At 47.2% G+C, this 20,362-nt stretch overlaps 2 protein-coding genes and 1 long non-coding RNA gene across 5 annotated transcripts in view; 2 read left to right on the top strand and 1 right to left on the bottom strand.

Annotated features, from left to right (window-relative positions):
- LOC103788982 (uncharacterized) overlaps positions 1 to 20,362 on the top strand; it is an 870,763-nt gene that overhangs the window by 320,997 nt on the left and 529,404 nt on the right. The gene's annotated exons all lie outside the window — the stretch shown is intronic.
- Positions 1 to 20,362, top strand: part of LOC103788983 (uncharacterized) — a 209,007-nt gene that overhangs the window by 74,855 nt on the left and 113,790 nt on the right. The window lies entirely within an intron of this gene.
- On the bottom strand, positions 677 to 13,032 carry FLG (filaggrin). The gene is made up of 2 exons (XM_054247911.2): positions 12,872 to 13,032; positions 677 to 12,286 (listed from the first exon to the last, which is right to left on the bottom strand). Exons 1-2 carry the CDS (start codon positions 13,007 to 13,009, stop codon positions 1,214 to 1,216), a joined length of 11,211 nt encoding a protein of 3,736 aa, XP_054103886.2. The 5' UTR covers positions 13,010 to 13,032; the 3' UTR covers positions 677 to 1,213.

The raw sequence follows: 20,362 nt of genomic DNA, 5'->3' as shown, positions 1-20,362 counted from the left end.
AGTGCTACTTTGGTATGGATTATTTGCATAATAGACTCATCTGCAAAATGTGCACACTGGCCTACATGTCACTTCTAGTCTGATATTATGTGAATGAAAATTTGGGTATGATTCTTACAGAAACATATTCATCTAATGGTCGAACTGCATTCATATTTTTGCTATTCCTTTTTCGGCCTCCTCATCTACTTAGTTAAAGCATAAAGATACATGTATTTTCCTTCTAGGCCAGGAGGACACTTCTTTTTAATTTCTTTTGCTTTGCCAGCATATTTGAGCACAACTCCTCTGCCCCATCTAGTCTCCACTGCAAAACATCTCCTAGTGTCTGTGGCAGAAGGAAGAATGTTCAGGAACTCAGTTTCCTGATCTTTATTTGATATGGCTTAATAGTCACCTAAGTTGATGATTTTGTATTAAAAATAGTGATAATCATGAGTGAACAAGGTGTGTTTTTTTCCTGACTGTGATTGGGGGAACAATGATTATGTCGAAGAAAAACATAGTCTTTGACTAAAGTTAATATTTTATTATTTATTACTCACTGTTTTAAATGTACTGTATCTGCTCTATGGTCATATACCTTTACAGGGATACAGAAGACAACATCTCATTCTGGTTATGGGGAAGTATGTCACCTGGGTTTATGAGAAATAAGCATACCAGAGACAAACAGTATTATATGATTAATAGTTTATTTCTGATTTTAATGCAGTTTAATCAAACACCAATTCTGTCCAAGATTATTTTTTTGAATACAGAATCATAGAATTCCAATAGAAAAAGAAGAGAGAAAGATGTCCTAAGCCGTAGTGTTGATATACACACTTTGGTATGCCAAAGAATAGTTTCATATTTCTAGCATCTGCAATATTTCTGGAAAATAATTAATTTAGAAATTTGGAGAATATCTAAAACTTAAACTCTCAAAAACATGAAACATTACTTGACCCCCAATCTCCTAAAATACTCGTATTTTCTAAAGTTAGCTCTCCATAATATTGATTTCTTAAATTTATAATTCCCAAAATATAAAGTTTAAAGACTACATACTAAAAATAAATGACCACCAAACCAATGAAATACTGTAGAATATTTTAAACAGATTGACAGGAAAAAAATAGCCTCCCAGAAAGTATTATGAAGTTTCTAGATTGAAAGGGTTTTTGCCTGGTTCTTCTGTTCTTGGACAAATTCCTTTGCCATTTGTTTCTTACTCATAGAAATAGTATCTCTGTGACTCACTAAATCCCAGCTGCTTTGATGTATCTCTTGAATGCCCATATAAACCTGGGTACCTATTAATATACGTTGCATGAAACCTTGGATGATCTTCAACAAATGAACTTGCTTTTCTGATTTTATATCTTTCCTTAAAAACCTCCGGGTTGGAATTGAAATGAACACTTCCATCCTGAGAGTGACTAAACCCAGATTGACCATAATCATAATCTGCACTACCATAGCTGCCATGTCTCCAAACTGACCCTGATTGACCTCCATGCCTTTCAGTAGTATCAGAATAAAAGGTATGAGAACAAGAAATGTCATCACTGCCACGTGGCTGTATTCCTGACCAATATTCAGAATCTTCGGAAAGACTACTACAGTGAACATGTTCCTTGCTGGTACTAGAGTCTGAGAACACAGAGGAAGAGGACCCATAACCACGTCTATTGGCCTGTTGGAACTCAGGGTGCCTGGAGCCATCTCTCGACTGCTCCTGAGCGGACCCATGATGGTCTCTGGAACCAGACGCAGACCGCCTCTGGGAGTCTTCTGAGTGTCCCTCGAGGTCACTCTCCTGGCTAACGCTGGATCCCCGGCGCCTGCTGGCCCTGGAGCCGGCTGATGGTTCCTGGCCCCACTGTGAGTGTCTAGAGCTGTCTGCCCAAGTGGAAGCCTCGTGGTGATGCGACCCTGAGTGCCCGGAGCCGTCTCCTGACTGTTCCTGGGTACGTGTTTCTTGGCTTGCACTTCGGGATCCAGAAAGCCCACGGGAAGCATCAGACCTGCCCTGGGAAGCCGTGTGGCAGTGATGGGACCCTGAGTGTCCGGAGCTGTCTCCCCACTGCTCGTGGTGGGATCCCTGCCTTCCTCCTCTGCTTGACCCCGGCTGTCCACCAGTGGTGTCCTGGCCCTCATGGGACGCTGAGTGCCTGGAGCCGTCTCGGGCATGCTCGTGGCGGGATCCTTGTCTTCCTCCAGTGCCATGCCCGGAGTGTCCGTGGGCGGACTCGGCCTGCTCATGAGTGGTCTCCTGGTAGAGGAAAGGGCCTGAACGTCCAGACCTTTCCCCTGACTGGCCCCGTGCGGACTCATGGTGGCTCTGCTGACTGTGCCCAGCCTGTCTGTGGCCTGACACTGACTGTGAGTCTGAGATTTCTGAATGCGCCTGGCTGTCACTGGCCTGACTGCCACTGGACTCCGCGTGTGCATGGTGGCGGACTGCAGATGAGGACTGTCCACGGCCGGTGCCCGAGTGTCCAGAGCTGTCTGCTGAGTGCTCGTGGCGGGATCCGTGTCTTCCTCCTGGACTTGATGTTGCCTGCTGCTGGGAAGACGCAGCCCGACCACGAGAGGAAGTCTCTGCGTGACGGGCGCCTGATCGTCCGGATGGTTCTGCAGAGTGCCCGTGACCGGCTCTGTCTCCGTGATGGGACCCGCGGTGCCTGGAGCCATCTCTCGACTGCTCCCGAGCGGACCCATGATGTTCTCTGGAACCAGACCCAGACCACCTCTGGGAGTCTTCTGAGTGTCTCTCACTGTCACTCTCCTGGCTAACGCTGGATCCCCGGCGCCTGCTGGCCCTGGAGCCCACTGATGATTCCTGGCCCGACTGTGAGTGTCTGGAGCTGTCTGCCTGAGCGGAAGCCTCGTGGTGATGCGACCCTGAGTGCCCGAAGCCATCTCCTGACCGTTCCTGGGTACGTGTTTGTCGGCTTGCACTTCGGGATCCAGAATGCCCACGGGAAGCATCAGACCTGCCCTGGGAAACCGTGTGGCGGTGATGGGACCCTGAGTGTCCGGAGCTGTCTCCCGACTGCTCGTGGTGGGATCCCTGCCTTCCTCCTCTGCTTGATCCCAGCTGTCCACCAGTGGTGTCCTGGCCCTCATGGGACGCTGAGTGCCTGGAGCCGTCTCGGGCATGCTCGTGGCGGGATCCTTGTCTTCCTCCAGTGCCACGCCCGGAGTGTCCGTGGGCGGACTCGGACTGCTCATGAGTGGTCACCTGGTAGAGGAAAGGGCCTGAACGTCCAGACCTTTCCCCTGACTGGCCCTGTGCGGACTCATGGTGGCTCTGCTGACTGTGCCCAGCCTGTCTGTGGCCTGACACTGACTGCGAGTCTGAGTCTTCTGAATACGCCTGGCTGTCAGTGGCCTGACTGCCACTGGACTCTGCGTGTGCATGGTGGCCGACTGCAGATGACGACTGTCCGCGGCCGGTGCCCGAGTGTCCAGAGCTGTCTACTGAGTGCTCGTGGCGGGATCCGTGTCTTCCTCCTGGACTTGATGTTGCCTGCTGCTGGGAAGACGCAACCCGACCACGAGAGGAAGTCTCTGCGTGACGGGCGCCTGATCGTCCGGATGGTTCTGCAGAGTGCCCGTGACCGGCTCTGTCTCCGTGATGGGACCCGCGGTGCCTGGAGCCATCTCTCGACTGCTCCCGAGCGGACCCATGATGTTCTCTGGAACCAGACCCAGACCACCTCTGGGAGTCTTCTGAGTGTCCCTCGCTGTCACTCTCCTGGCTAACGCTGGATCCCCGGCGCCTGCTGGCCCTGGAGCCCACTGATGGTTCCTGGCCCGACTGTGAGTGTCTGGAGCTGTCTGCCCGAGTGGAAGCCTCGTGGTGATGCGACCCTGAGTGCCCGAAGCCATCTCCTGACCGTTCCTGGGTACGTGTTTGTCGGCTTGCACTTCGGGATCCAGAATGCCCACGGGAAGCATCAGACCTGCCCTGGGAAACCGTGTGGCGGTGATGGGACCCTGAGTGTCCGGAGCTGTCTCCCGACTGCTCGTGGTGGGATCCCTGCCTTCCTCCTCTGCTTGATCCCAGCTGTCCACCAGTGGTGTCCTGGCCCTCATGGGACGCTGAGTGCCTGGAGCCGTCTCGGGCATGCTCGTGGCGGGATCCTTGTCTTCCTCCAGTTCCATGCCCGGAGTGTCCATGGGCGGACTCGGACTGCTCATGAGTGGTCACCTGGTAGAGGAAAGGGCCTGAACGTCCAGACCTTTCCCCTGACTGGCCCTGTGCGGACTCATGGTGGCTCTGCTGACTGTGCCCAGCCTGTCTGTGGCCTGACACTGACTGTGAGTCTGAGTCTTCTGAATACGCCTGGCTGTCAGTGGCCTGACTGCCACTGGACTCTGCGTGTGCATGGTGGCCGACTGCAAATGACGACTGTCCGCGGCCGGTGCCCGAGTGTCCAGAGCTGTCTACTGAGTGCTCGTGGCGGGATCCGTGTCTTCCTCCTGGACTTGATGTTGCCTGCTGCTGGGAAGACGCAACCCGACCACGAGAGGAAGTCTCTGCGTGACGGGCGCCTGATCGTCCGGATGGTTCTGCAGAGTGCCCGTGACCGGCTCTGTCTCCGTGATGGGACCCGCGGTGCCTGGAGCCATCTCTCGACTGCTCCCGAGCGGACCCATGATGTTCTCTGGAACCAGACCCAGACCACCTCTGGGAGTCTTCTGAGTGTCCCTCGCTGTCACTCTCCTGGCTAACGCTGGATCCCCGGCGCCTGCTGGCCCTGGAGCCCACTGATGGTTCCTGGCCCGACTGTGAGTGTCTGGAGCTGTCTGCCCGAGTGGAAGCCTCGTGGTGATGCGACCCTGAGTGCCCGAAGCCATCTCCTGACCGTTCCTGGGTACGTGTTTGTCGGCTTGCACTTCGGGATCCAGAATGCCCACGGGAAGCATCAGACCTGCCCTGGGAAACCGTGTGGCGGTGATGGGACCCTGAGTGTCCGGAGCTGTCTCCCGACTGCTCGTGGTGGGATCCCTGCCTTCCTTCTCTGCTTGACCCCGGCTGTCCACCAGTGGTGTCCTGGCCCTCATGGGACGCTGAGTGCCTGGAGCCGTCTCGGGCATGCTCATGGCGGGATCCTTGTCTTCCTCCAGTGCCACGCCCGGAGTGTCCGTGGGCGGACTCGGACTGCTCATGAGTGGTCACCTGGTAGAGGAAAGGGCCTGAACGTCCAGACCTTTCCCCTGACTGGCCCCGTGCGGACTCATGGTGGCTCTGCTGACTGTGCCCAGCCTGTCTGTGGCCTGACACTGACTGTGAGTCTGAGTCTTCTGAATGCGCCTGGCTGTCACTGGCCTGACTGCCACTGGACTCCGTGTGTGCATGGTGGCCGACTGCAGATGAGGACTGTCCGCGGCCGGTGCCCGAGTGTCCAGAGCTGTCTGCTGAGTGCTCGTGGCGGGATCCGTGTCTTCCTCCTGGACTTGATGTTGCCTGCTGCTGGGAAGACGCAGCCCGACCACGAGAGGAAGTCTCTGCGTGACGGGCGCCTGATCGTCCGGATGGTTCTGCAGAGTGCCCGTGACCGGCTCTGTCTCCGTGATGGGACCCGCGGTGCCTGGAGCCATCTCTCGACTGCTCCCGAGCGGACCCATGATGTTCTCTGGAACCAGACCCAGACCACCTCTGGGAGTCTTCTGAGTGTCCCTCGCTGTCACTCTCCTGGCTAACGCTGGATCCCCGGCGCCTGCTGGCCCTGGAGCCCACTGATGGTTCCTGGCCCGACTGTGAGTGTCTGGAGCTGTCTGCCCGAGTGGAAGCCTCGTGGTGATGCGACCCTGAGTGCCCGAAGCCATCTCCTGACCGTTCCTGGGTACGTGTTTGTCGGCTTGCACTTCGGGATCCAGAATGCCCACGGGAAGCATCAGACCTGCCCTGGGAAGCCGAGTGGCGGTGATGGGACCCTGAGTGTCCGGAGCTGTCTCCCGACTGCTCGTGGTGGGATCCCTGCCTTCCTCCTCTGCTTGACCCCGGCTGTCCACCAGTGGTGTCCTGGCCCTCATGGGACGCTGAGTGCCTGGAGCCGTCTCGGGCATGCTCGTGGCGGGATCCTTGTCTTCCTCCAGTGCCACGCCCGGAGTGTCCGTGGGCGGACTCGGACTGCTCATGAGTGGTCACCTGGTAGAGGAAAGGGCCTGAACGTCCAGACCTTTCCCCTGACTGGCCCCGTGCGGACTCATGGTGGCTCTGCTGACTGTGCCCAGCCTGTCTGTGGCCTGACACTGACTGTGAGTCTGAGTCTTCTGAATGCGCCTGGCTGTCACTTGCCTGACTGCCACTGGACTCCGCGTGTGCATGGTGGCCGACTGCAGATGACGACTGTCCGCGGCCGGTGCCTGAGTGTCCAGAGCTGTCTGCTGAGTGCTCGTGGCGGGATCCGTGTCTTCCTCCTGGACTTGATGTTGCCTGCTGCTGGGAAGACGCAGCCCGACCACGAGAGGAAGTCTCTGCGTGACGGGCGCCTGATCGTCCGGATGGTTCTGCAGAGTGCCCGTGACCGGCTCTGTCTCCGTGATGGGACCCGCGGTGCCTGGAGCCATCTCTCGACTGCTCCCGAGCGGACCCATGATGTTCTCTGGAACCAGACCCAGACCACCTCTGGGAGTCTTCTGAGTGTCCCTCGCTGTCACTCTCCTGGCTAACGCTGGATCCCCGGCGCCTGCTGGCCCTGGAGCCCACTGATGGTTCCTGGCCCAACTGTGAGTGTCTGGAGCTGTCTGTCCGAGTGGAAGCCTCGTGGTGATGCGACCCTGAGTGCCCGAAGCCATCTCCTGACCGTTCCTGGGTACGTGTTTGTCGGCTTGCACTTCGGGATCCAGAATGCCCACGGGAAGCATCAGACCTGCCCTGGGAAGCCGAGTGGCGGTGATGGGACCCTGAGTGTCCGGAGCTGTCTCCCGACTGCTCGTGGTGGGATCCCTGCCTTCCTCCTCTGCTTGACCCCGGCTGTCCACCAGTGGTGTCCTGGCCCTCATGGGACGCTGAGTGCCTGGAGCTGTCTCGGGCATGCTCGTGGCGGGATCCTTGTCTTCCTCCAGTGCCACGCCCGGAGTGTCCGTGGGCGGACTCGGACTGCTCATGAGTGGTCACCTGGTAGAGGAAAGGGCCTGAACGTCCAGACCTTTCCCCTGACTGGCCCCGTGCGGACTCATGGTGGCTCTGCTGACTGTGCCCAGCCTGTCTGTGGCCTGACACTGACTGTGAGTCTGAGTCTTCTGAATGCGCCTGGCTGTCACTTGCCTGACTGCCACTGGACTCCGCGTGTGCATGGTGGCCGACTGCAGATGACGACTGTCCGCGGCCGGTGCCTGAGTGTCCAGAGCTGTCTGCTGAGTGCTCGTGGCGGGATCCGTGTCTTCCTCCTGGACTTGATGTTGCCTCCTGCTGGGAAGACTCAGCCCGACCACGAGAGGAAGTCTCTGCGTGACGGGCGTCTGATCGTCCGGATGGTTCTGCAGAATGCCCGTGACCGGCTCTGTCTCCGTGATGGGACCCGCGGTGCCTGGAGCCATCTCTCGACTGCTCCCGAGCGGACCCATGATGTTCTCTGGAACCAGACCCAGACCACCTCTGGGAGTCTTCTGACTGTCCCTCGCTGTCACTCTCCTGGCTAACGCTGGATCCCCGGCGCCTGCTGGCCCTGGAGCCCACTGATGGTTCCTGGCCCGACTGTGAGTGTCTGGAGCTGTCTGCCTGAGTGGAAGCCTCGTGGTGATGCGACCCTGAGTGCCCGAAGCCGTCTCCTGACCGTTCCTGGGTACGTGTTTGTCGGCTTGCACTTCGGGATCCAGAATGCCCACGGGAAACATCAGACCTGCCCTGGGAAGTCGTGTGGCGGTGATGGGACCCTGAGTGTCCGGAGCTGTCTCCCGACTGCTCGTGGTGGGATCCCTGCCTTCCTCCTCTGCTTGACCCCGGCTGTCCACCAGTGGTGTCCTGGCCCTCATGGGACGCTGAGTGCCTGGAGCCGTCTCGGGAATGCTCGTGGCGGGATCCTTGTCTTCCTCCAGTGCCACGCCCAGAGTGTCCATGGGCGGACTCGGACTGCTCATGAGTGGTCACCTGGTAGAGGAAAGGGCCTGAACGTCCAGACCTTTCCCCTGACTGGCCCCGTGCGGACTCATGGTGGCTCTGCTGACTGTGCCCAGCCTGTCTGTGGCCTGACACTGACTGTGAGTCTGAGTCTTCTGAATGCGCCTGGCTGTCACTGGCCTGACTGCCACTGGACTCCGCGTGTGCATGGTGGCGGACTGCAGATGAGGACTGTCCACGGCCGGTGCCCGAGTGTCCAGAGCTGTCTGCTGAGTGCTCGTGGCGGGATCCGTGTCTTCCTCCTGGACTTGATGTTGCCTGCTGCTGGGAAGACGCAGCCCGACCACGAGAGGAAGTCTCTGCGTGACGGGCGCCTGATCGTCCGGATGGTTCTGCAGAGTGCCCGTGACCGGCTCTGTCTCCGTGATGGGACCCGCGGTGCCTGGAGCCATCTCTCGACTGCTCCCGAGCGGACCCATGATGTTCTCTGGAACCAGACCCAGACCACCTCTGGGAGTCTTCTGAGTGTCCCTCGCTGTCACTCTCCTGGCTAACGCTGGATCCCCGGCGCCTGCTGGCCCTGGAGCCCACTGATGGTTCCTGGCCCGACTGTGAGTGTCTGGAGCTGTCTGCCCGAGTAGAAGCCTCGTGGTGATGCGACCCTGAGTGCCCGGAGCCATCTCCTGACCGTTCCTGGGTACGTGTTTGTCGGCTTGCACTTCGGGATCCAGAATGCCCACGGGAAGCATCAGACCTGCCCTGGGAAGTCGTGTGGCGGTGATGGGACCCTGAGTGTCCGGAGCTGTCTCCCCACTGCTCGTGGTGGGATCCCTGCCTTCCTTCTCTGCTTGACTCCGGCTGTCCACCAGTGGTGTCCTGGCCCTCATGGGACGCTGAGTGCCTGGAGCCGTCTCGGGCATGCTCGTGGCGGGATCCTTGTCTTCCTCCAGTGCCACGCCCGGAGTGTCCGTGGGCGGACTCGGACTGCTCATGAGTGGTCACCTGGTAGAGGAAAGGGCCTGAACGTCCAGACCTTTCCCCTGACTGGCCCCGTGCGGACTCATGGTGGCTCTGCTGACTGTGCCCAGCCTGTCTGTGGCCTGACACTGACTGTGAGTCTGAGTCTTCTGAATGCGCCTGGCTGTCACTGGCCTGACTGCCACTGGACTCCGTGTGTGCATGGTGGCCGACTGCAGATGAGGACTGTCCGCGGCCGGTGCCCGAGTGTCCAGAGCTGTCTGCTGAGTGCTCGTGGCGGGATCCGTGTCTTCCTCCTGGACTTGATGTTGCCTGCTGCTGGGAAGACGCAGCCCGACCACGAGAGGAAGTCTCTGCGTGACGGGCGCCTGATCGTCCGGATGGTTCTGCAGAGTGCCCGTGACCGGCTCTGTCTCCGTGATGGGACCCGCGGTGCCTGGAGCCATCTCTCGACTGCTCCCGAGCGGACCCATGATGTTCTCTGGAACCAGACCCAGACCACCTCTGGGAGTCTTCTGAGTGTCCCTCGCTGTCACTCTCCTGGCTAACGCTGGATCCCCGGCGCCTGCTGGCCCTGGAGCCCACTGATGGTTCCTGGCCCGACTGTGAGTGTCTGGAGCTGTCTGCCCGAGTGGAAGCCTCGTGGTGATGCGACCCTGAGTGCCCGAAGCCATCTCCTGACCGTTCCTGGGTACGTGTTTGTCGGCTTGCACTTCGGGATCCAGAATGCCCACGGGAAGCATCAGACCTGCCCTGGGAAGCCGAGTGGCGGTGATGGGACCCTGAGTGTCCGGAGCTGTCTCCCGACTGCTCGTGGTGGGATCCCTGCCTTCCTCCTCTGCTTGACCCCGGCTGTCCACCAGTGGTGTCCTGGCCCTCATGGGACGCTGAGTGCCTGGAGCTGTCTCGGGCATGCTCGTGGCGGGATCCTTGTCTTCCTCCAGTGCCACGCCCGGAGTGTCCGTGGGCGGACTCGGACTGCTCATGAGTGGTCACCTGGTAGAGGAAAGGGCCTGAACGTCCAGACCTTTCCCCTGACTGGCCCCATGCAGACTCATGGTGGCTCTGCTGACTGTGCCCAGCCTGTCTGTGGCCTGACACTGACTGTGAGTCTGAGTCTTCTGAATGCGCCTGGCTGTCACTGGCCTGACTGCCACTGGACTCCGTGTGTGCATGGTGGCCGACTGCAGATGAGGACTGTCCGCGGCCGGTGCCCGAGTGTCCAGAGCTGTCTGCTGAGTGCTCGTGGCGGGATCCGTGTCTTCCTCCTGGACTTGATGTTGCCTGCTGCTGGGAAGACGCAGCCCGACCACGAGAGGAAGTCTCTGCGTGACGGGCGCCTGATCGTCCGGATGGTTCTGCAGAGTGCCCGTGACCGGCTCTGTCTCCGTGATGGGACCCGCGGTGCCTGGAGCCATCTCTCGACTGCTCCCGAGCGGACCCATGATGTTCTCTGGAACCAGACCCAGACCACCTCTGGGAGTCTTCTGAGTGTCCCTCGCTGTCACTCTCCTGGCTAACACTGGATCCCCAGCGCCTGCTGGCCCTGGAGCCCACTGATGGTTCCTGGCCCGACTGTGAGTGTCTGGAGCTGTCTGCCCGAGTGGAAGCCTCGTGGTGATGCGACCCTGAGTGCCCGAAGCCATCTCCTGACCGTTCCTGGGTACGTGTTTGTCGGCTTGCACTTCGGGATCCAGAATGCCCACGGGAAGCATCAGACCTGCCCTGGGAAACCGTGTGGCGGTGATGGGACCCTGAGTGTCCGGAGCTGTCTCCCGACTGCTCGTGGTGGGATCCCTGCCTTCCTCCTCTGCTTGACCCCGGCTGTCCACCAGTGGTGTCCTGGCCCTCATGGGACGCTGAGTGCCTGGAGCCGTCTCGGGCATGCTCGTGGCGGGATCCTTGTCTTCCTCCAGTGCCACGCCCGGAGTGTCCGTGGGCGGACTCGGACTGCTCATGAGTGGTCACCTGGTAGAGGAAAGGGCCTGAACGTCCAGACCTTTCCCCTGACTGGCCCTGTGCGGACTCATGGTGGCTCTGCTGACTGTGCCCAGCCTGTCTGTGGCCTGACACTGACTGTGAGTCTGAGTCTTCTGAATGCGCCTGGCTGTCACTGGCCTGACTGCCACTGGACTCCGCGTGTGCATGGTGGCCGACTGCAGATGACGACTGTCCGCGGCCGGTGCCCGAGTGTCCAGAGCTGTCTGCTGAGTGCTCGTGGCGGGATCCGTGTCTTCCTCCTGGACTTGATGTTGCCTGCTGCTGGGAAGACGCAGCCCGACCACGAGAGGAAGTCTCTGCGTGACGGGCGCCTGATCGTCTGGATTGTTCTGCAGAGTGCCCGTGACCGGCTCTGTCTCCGTGATGGGACCCGTGGTGCCTGGAGCCATCTCTCAACCTCTCCCGAGCGGACCCATGATGGTCTCTGGAACCGGACTCAGATCGCCTCTGGGAGTCTTCTGAGTGTCCCTCGCTGTCACTCTCCTGGCTAATGCTGGGTCCTTGGCGCCTACTGTTTCTGGCCTCTGCTGATTGTTTATGGCTCGAATCTCTGTATCTAGGCCTTTCTCTTTGAGATGATGATTGGTGATAAGATGTACTTTCTCTATCAAATTTTGTGTTTTTTTCTAATTGGTTATCATATGTCTCATCCTCTTCATTTATGATTTTGTAATATGTTGCAATATCTCCGCTTTCTCTCCATTTTTCCTTCATCCTTCCTGTATTTTCATAATCAAATTCTTCTTCCTTTTCCTCTTCTCTTCTGTAGGGACTTCCGCTTCGTCTCTCTTCATTGTCTTCTAATCCACTATTGTCGGTCTTGTTTCTCTTCTTATTGCTTAGCTCATGGTGTGCTTTTCTATTTTGTTCCTCTTCTCTCTGAGTCGGTGAATATTCTTTTCTTCCTCTTTTCTCAGGCTGTGATTCATGTCTTTTTCTCCCTTTTTCTCTTGGGCTCTTGGATCTTTCCCTATTTTCTTTTCTGTTGTTTCTTTTTTCCAGACTTGAGTGTCTGGTTTTCTTTTCTTTTTTTTCTTCCTCTTTGTCATGTTCATGTTTATCATGATGACTGTGCCTTTTGTGCCTGTGTCCTGATGTCGGTAAGTTCTGTTTTCGGTTCGACTCATAATATGCTTTTGCCAACTTGAATATCAACAGAAGAAACTCAGTGAAGTCAATTTTTTCGTTGTGATCTATATCCAGGTTGTCCATGAAGACCTCAACTGTATCTGGGTCATCTGGATTCTGTACAGAGGGAATTCACAGAGAGAGATTGCATCAGAAGTTACAGTATCAGCCAGTTAATTCTATGTTAATTTAGGAAATGTGATCTCTGAATATCAAAAAGTAGGATGAAGTCTTTTGGTTTTTTTTAAAATCTTTTTTATTTCATTCTCACTCAGATGTTAAATATGAATAGAGATGTTTTAAAAACTAGTAAGTTATCAAAATGTGATGGGGTAAGTACCTTGTTTCCTTATTTTAAAAATCAGAGGTATATATAATTCATTATATAGTTTTCTTTAATATATACCCTCTTAATAATTTTGATGTTTTGGATAATATTACAAATACTAAATACTAAGATCTAGTTTACATTAATTTTTAAATTAAATGGTCATATTTTTTTTTTTTACTTAGTGTGTCTGTATGATTATAATATATATTTAGGTATAGGAGGGGAAAATAAATTTCATATTTTTTGGGACAAGACTAACTCTGTTCCTGTTTTAAGAGAAGTAGTTTATACAGAGCTCAATATAACCTTTGCTTAGATTATTGAAGAGAAACAGAAATGCTCTTTCCTTTGGTCTTGTCAGAAACTCTTACCTTCAGGATTGGCCGAAACTCCTTATCCAGAAGTTCCTTCAGCTCTTTTCTGCTCAGTGTTTCAGTGCTTTTATCTTTTTTTGAATATTGCATGAAAAGATTAATGATGCCAACGATGTTTTCCAGGAGAGTGGACATATTTTGGCAATATATGTGAACCTAGAAGGAAGAAATGAAATGTGTTTTTTTGGTATGTTTTTTCTAGGTCATATTATTATAATCATTTCCCACACTTTAAGCCTATATTTTCCCCTAAGTAATCCATCTTTAAGAACAGAGATGGCCATGAGAAATTTCTCTTTACCAACTACATAAAGAAAATGCATAGAGTTTTAGTTACTTAAGTAAAATTGCCAATTTTTTTTGGCCTGATGCCCTCTTACAGCTGTACTTAAGTCGTCTCACAGACCTCAGTGTGCTCTACATAAGATTATTTCTCTTGCTGATTTTGCCACTGCTCATAATAAGAATTTAGAAAACCTGACTTGTTTTAAGCAGTAAAATTTACTTATACAAATTTACTGAAAATTTATTCTCCAAAAGCCAACTTAATAAATGATTCATTTGCTAAGAAACAATTCTCTGAAAGCCAGTTAGCCATATGGCAAGATTCTCAATGAATATTTATTCAATTTGTTTCTTTTTAAAAACATGTCATGAAGTTTCTAATATTTAATTGGATAAGATGTATTTAATAGCTCTTCTATATTTGAAGAGAAAAATTTTCTAACTGGGTTTCATTTGCCATTTAAGGAATGTTCAGTTTATCTCATTGGTGAAGAAATTAGTAAGCATGGCAATAAATGTAAGCATGTATTGTATAAAGAATTATAATACTTTATTAGGACTTACAAAACAGGTGAAACTATAATTATAGAAGACAGTAATGTTAAGGACATTATTGTAGTAGTCAGAACCAAACCATTTTTGGACCTTGGGTTTTTTGGTATGAGGAACTAAATATTAATGAATTTTCTGTGGTTAAGTCATATATGTATTTTGGTAAGTTTATGGGTATTTACTAAAGGAATAGAATTTACCAGATGAAAAGTGGGAATTAAGAAAGTTCAATAATTAAATAGAAGCTGGGAAAGAAGAAAATAGAAGCATAGAAAAAGAAGGGTAAACAGAAAGCATAAAATAAATTAGTAGAATTACATATAATTTTATTACTAATTATAATACATGTAAAATAGACCAGATCTTGCCAGTTTAAATATAGATTGTAAAGTTTGAATTTAAAAGATTATAGTTATATGCTTCTAACAAAACCCCTTCTAAAATGTATGATTAATTTCAGCCAGACTTATTTATGGTGATATTCTAGACCCTGCACTTATCTTTACTTGTGCCATATGCAAAATCTCAGTCTCAAGGATATAGTTACCGCTTTATATATTCACTTCCCTTTTTATCATGGTTAGACGTAATGGTTAATCTCCCTGAATGCTCCTTGTATACATCCACTTGTCCCACTCATTTCCACTGGCCAAACCTCCAACTTACTCCTTTCCTTTATCTCAGAAGATGTTCTTGATTTTTATTCCTGAGAACTTCGAAGCCATTGGAAAAGAGTTTCCTCATTCTCTCAATATCTGATCTCCCAACCTACTACATTTATATCCATGTACCTTGCCTTCACTTCATTTAGGGTGAATGAACTGTCTGGGCTCCTCTCCTTTACTTTGGGACTGAGCCCCACTCTCTCTTGTTTATCCAAACATGTTGCTTTTACAGTTGCCTCGTGTCTCTTCTGCATCATTAATTCTTCTTCATCGACTGGATCGTTCCCTTCAGCATATATTCATGCTGAAATATCTCTTATCTAACACGTACCTTCCCATCTCACCCACCCCCAATCTCACATCTGCCTTAGGTACCGTCTGATTTATCTGTTCCCTTTTATAGTAAAATTCCTTAAAAGATATGTTTATACATTCTGTCTTTATTTCCTCATTCTTGTTTTCCTTTACTCAAAGTATTTTTCTCTCTTAAAAATGTATTAAAACTCTCACCAAGTAAAAAATATCCTTCATCTTTCCAAATCCACATATCCATTTTAATTTTACATATTACTTGACGTATCAGCAGCATTTGATGCAACTGGCTGCATCCTTCTTCAGAGACCCTGCTCTCTCAAGTTTCTTCTGCAACCTCAGTGACCACTTTTTTCTTAGTCTCCTCGTTCAGCTCCCCAGTTATTCCTGTCTTCCTGATTGCTCAAGTCACAAACCTGAAAATTAGTTCTGATTCTCCTCTTCTTACATCCTATATCTATTTCAACATGTTTTATTGATTCTACTTTCAAAATATCCCTAGACTTAGTCCCTTTTCCCTACCTCCACTCTGTTGCCTTCTCTACTAGTTTATTTTTATCATCACAGAAATATAATGGAGTATTTCCACCTTAAAACCCTTCCCTTGATCTAGTATTCCTCCCACCTCAATATTTCTCCCAACATCTTACTAACCTAATAACTGCTTTATTTCACAGGCGTCTTGGAGAAGTTTTCTCTGCTTTCTCTCTTAAAATGTCATCTGTTTTCTTTTTAACCTGCTTTTCTCAATTTTCTATCACCAAAACTCTACTGAAACTGCTTTGTGTCAAATCATGTGTGTCCTCCAAGTTGCTGAATACACTGTCATTTCTCCATTATCACCCTCACCATCATCATCTTACTAAATTTCTTGGTATGTGAAGTAGAATTAACCATTCCTTTCTTAAGGGAATCTTTTTGTTTCTTGGATCTCATGACACCATATTCTTCTGATGTTCCTCTTACCTATTGAATGCTGCTCTCTCTCAGTAATTTTTGCTAACCTCTCTTCTGCTCAATCTTAAATGGTTGGAAATATCTATGGCTGTGCCTTACACCTTCTTTAAAAAAAAATCTCCACACCTTTCTGAGGCAATCTCATTGGATCTCATGACTTCAGATACCATCTATCTGATGACTTCAAAATTGATACCTCCAGGCATAACCTTTTCCCTGAGCTCTACATTCATTCATTCATTCATTTAACAAATATTGAACAGCTGCTAAAGGGTTAGGCACCATTTCATGCTTTAGAGCTATAGTAGTGAACAAGATAGATGAGGTACCTGCCTACTTTTGTGAAGACAATAAACAAACAAATAAATGAATTCAACAATTAGATATTGATAAGTGATACATACAGGATTAAAATAAGAGTGATATTATGTAGAATATCTTTGGGTACTTTAGGTTAATTAAAGACTATATTGTGATAGAGGGGACATTTGAGCTTAAAATGGAAAAATAAGAAGGAAGTACCCTGGTTAATTAATTGGAGAATTTTAGCAAAGTGAACAGTACAAAGATTCTGAGATGAAAATCAGCTTGGCATGTTAGTGATATAGAAAAATACCAACTCAGAAAATTCTAGACAAAGCAGAAGTAATACAAGATAAAGTCAAAGATACAGATGGGGTCAGATAATGATGATTTTCTAAATCAAGTGACATTTGTGCATTTTATTTTAGGTATGATGAGACTAGACGATATTTTTTGGTAAGAGAGTGATCTAATATGGTTTGATTTTTAAAGACTGCTTTGTACAATTGTTTATTAGTTTGTTTCAGACTAACTGAATACAACTAGAAAACTGTGTGTGTGTGTGTGTGTGTGTTTGAAAGTATCACAGAACTATCAAGATTGTGACAATTTTGTGGGGCCTACATTTAGATTTAAAGGGAAATACAGTATTTTAAGAATTAAATGACAGAATTTTGTAAGACTGATGAAAGATGTGAAGGCACAGGTTTAAAAGGATATTGTAAACTCCAAGTTAGAGATATAAAAGAAAACTAAAGCAAGACACAGGATACTAAAACTGCTGAACATTTGAGGCAATGAGGAAATCTTAAGAGCAGCCAGAGAAACACATGTATTACCTTCAAAGGAGCAACAATAAGATTGATATCTGTCTTTTTCAAAAGAAACAATGGGAGCTAAAAGACAATGAAATGTTACATACATCTTTCTGAAGAAAAATAAGTTCTATACTAACAGTAAACCACCAAAAAGAAAACACGCAAAGCTATTGTCAAGCAAACAAAAACAGAGCTAATCACCAGAGACCTGCCTTAAAGAAAATATTAAAGGATGATCCTACTTGGAAGAACAGAGAAGCAAGAAAGAATAAGAACAACAGAAAGAGCATATGTGTGGAAAAACATAGCTAGATATTCATTGCATAAAATATTAATATCTTTCAGGATTTAAGATGAATAGAATTAAAATATGTAACAATCCCAGATAAGGCCGTGACAAAATGGAGTTCAAGTATCGTAGGACACTTGTATTATCTGGGTAGATGTTAAAGTATTTTTTTAAATAATATACTCTAACAAATCAAGGATGAATGCTATAATTTTTAGGGCTAGCATGAAAATAGTAATAAGAGAGTATATAATTATTAAGCTTTAGTATAAACACAATTAACTGGCAAATATTTACTTAATCCAAAAAAGTCAAGAATAGAAAAAAAAAAATAGAACAGGTGAAATAGTAGAAAGCAGGTAGTAATATGGTAGATGTAAACCAAGTGGTTCCATAATAACACTGAATATAAATGGAGTAAATACTCTAATTAAGAGACAAGACTGTCACACTGGAATGAAAAAAAACTGTATGCTGCTTATAAGAGACACACATAAAAGATGATTAAAGTGATTGAGTGTGAAAGGATGGAAGAGAGAGATACCATTCAACACTGAAAGAAAGCTGTTACTGTTGTAATAATATCTGTCAAGTAGACTTTAAGGCAAAAAATATTGCTAGTAGGAAATTTTATAACAATAAAAGATCAATTCTCCAGAAAGCCTCAAAATACATAAATAAAAATTGACAGACATATAAGGAGAAATAGGCAATCTACAATCATGGTGGGGGATTTAAACATACCTCCTTCAGCAACTGATAGAACAAGTAAAAAAGTCTGTAAGAATGTAGAATATTTCTACAAATTATAATAAAACATTAACAGGCATTGAATGCTGCACCTAACCACTGCAGAATACCCATCCTTTTGAAATTGACCATATACTGGGTCATAAAGCAAGTTTCAATAAATTTTAAAGCATTGAAATTATAGAGTTTGTTGTCTAATACAGTGGAATGAAGCAAGAATTAAATAATAGGAGTATAACTAGAAAAATCTTCAAGTGTTTGAAAATTAAGCAATAACATCTAAAAAATTAGTGGGTCACTGAATAAATTGCAGTGCAAAATTAGAAAATAGTTTGAACTAAATGAAAATGAGAAAAATCTGAACTTATGGAATACATTAATTCCATGCCTAATAGATATTTATTGCCTATATATATGCATATATATATAGGCAATATATATAGGCAATAAATATCTGTATCTATCTATCTATCTATCTATCTATCTATCTACCTATAGAGAGAGATAGGCAATAAATATCCATTAGGCATAGAATTAATGTATTCCGTAAGGAATTAATGTATTCCTATTCTATATATGTATATAGGCAATAAATATCCTATATATATATATATACACACACACTTATATACATATATATATACACAATATATATGAATGGTATCTTTTTTGCATCCTTTCATTTTCAATCACTGTTGTCATATTTTATGTGTGATTCTTACAAGCAGCATACAGTTGTGTATATATAAATTATATATATATGAAAGACTGAAAATTTAATTACCTAATTATATATCTCAAGAAGTTTTAAAAAGAACAAATTAAGCCCTAAGAAAGTATAATGAAGGAGATAATAAAATAACTGAAACTAATAAAATAGAAAATTTAGAGAATCAACAGTGCCAAGAGATTTAGTCTTTGAAAAATCTAATAAAACTGATAACCCTAGCAAGAAAAGAAGAGCACAGGCCTAAGTACCAATATCAGGAAAGGAAAAGGGGACATTACTATCGATGTTTTGGATATTAGAAAGATGACAAGAGCATAAGAAAATATAATACCAGTTAATTTGAAAATTTAGATGACATAGAAGTGTTTCTAGAAAAACACTTGCTACTAAACAGAATCAACAATAAATAGAAAATCTAAATAGTCTTATGTTTATTAAAGAAATTGAATCTTAAATGCATTCATTTCCAGTAGGGGAGAAACTGCAGGTCAGGTGGCTTTACTGAATTCTACTCAGTGTGTAAAAAAGAAATAACTATAATAGCACGTAGATTACTTCAGGGAAAGGAAAAAAAAGAAACACCCATTTTATTAATCCAGCTTGGCCTCAATACTGTACCCTGACAATGTTATAAGAATCAAAATTTTCAGGACAATTCCTTTCATATAGATGCAAAACTCTGAAAGAAAATAATAGTAGACTGAATCCAGTGTTATATAAAAAGAATATTCATCATTCCTAGGTACATTTTATTCCAAAAATTCATGTTTGGATTAACAGTTGAAAACCAACCAATTAAGTACTGAACTAGAATAATGGAGAAAATCATATGAACTTCATAATAGATGTAAAAACTTGATGAAATTCAACATTAATTCTGATTAATAAATAGATTAATTATGTCTATGAAAATGTCATAGCAAAAATTATATTTAATGGTGAAATGAAAGGTTTCACCTCCAAGTTTGGGAATGAGACTAGTATTCCTGTATCATCCTACTGATATATACTATGCGTAATATCATTCTATTTACCTTTGTACTAAAAGTCCTAGGTAGAGCAATAAGTTAAGAAAAGGAATTAAAAGCAGAGTAATTGGAAAAGTAATAAAACTATTATTACTTGCAGAATGATATAACTTTCGTATGTGAAAAATTCAATTATTCTAATAAGTAAACTAAACATCTTTCTGGTTATAACTATACAAAAACCAATTGTATTTCTACATAACAGCAAGAAAGAATTAGAAAGTAAAATAAGAAAGGATGCTATTTACAAAAACAAGAGAATGGGAAAATTTTAGGAATAAATCTATTTAAGTCTCAGAATATTACAAATGTTGAGATTAAAAGTGTTGAGAAAATGAAATAAGAAAGGCTATTCATAAAAGCATATAACAGAAAATGTTTAGGAATAAACGAAAACATGAAAGAGCTATACTCAGAAAACTATAAATGTTGAGATAAACTAAAGATTTAATCATTCTCAGCAAACTGACACAAGAACAGAAGATCAAACACTGCATGTTCTCACCCATAGGCAGGTGTTGAACAATGAGAATATGTGGACACAGAGAGGGGAGCATCACACACCAGGGTCCATTGTGGGGGCAACTAGGGGAGGGATAGTGGGAGGGAGGATGGGGAGGAATAACATAGGGAGAAATTTCAGGTATAGATGATGGGAGGATGGAGGCAGCAAACCACTTTGCCATGAATGTACCTATGCATCAATCTTACATGAGTTGCACATGTACCCTAGAATCTAAAGTACAATAATAAAAAAAGATTTAAATACATGGAAGAATATATAGCTTGTTTATGAATT

This window comes from Callithrix jacchus, chromosome 18, assembly GCF_049354715.1.
Source record: "Callithrix jacchus isolate 240 chromosome 18, calJac240_pri, whole genome shotgun sequence".
NCBI classification, from domain to species: Eukaryota; Metazoa; Chordata; class Mammalia; order Primates; family Cebidae; genus Callithrix; species Callithrix jacchus.
Note: the sequence above shows the minus strand (reverse complement) of the source record. Positions and strands in the feature narration are given on the sequence as shown.

What these genes read in the sequence shown, in the direction of transcription:
- FLG (XM_054247911.2), bottom strand. Translation starts at nt 13,009, where the DNA reads ATGTCCACTCTCCTGGAAAACATCGTTGGCATCATTAATCTTTTCATG. An exon ending in AGTTTCGGCCAATCCTGAAG is followed by an intron (nt 12,287 to 12,871) that starts GTAAGAGTTTCT and finishes CCCTCTGTACAG; the next exon opens with AATCCAGATGACCCAGATAC.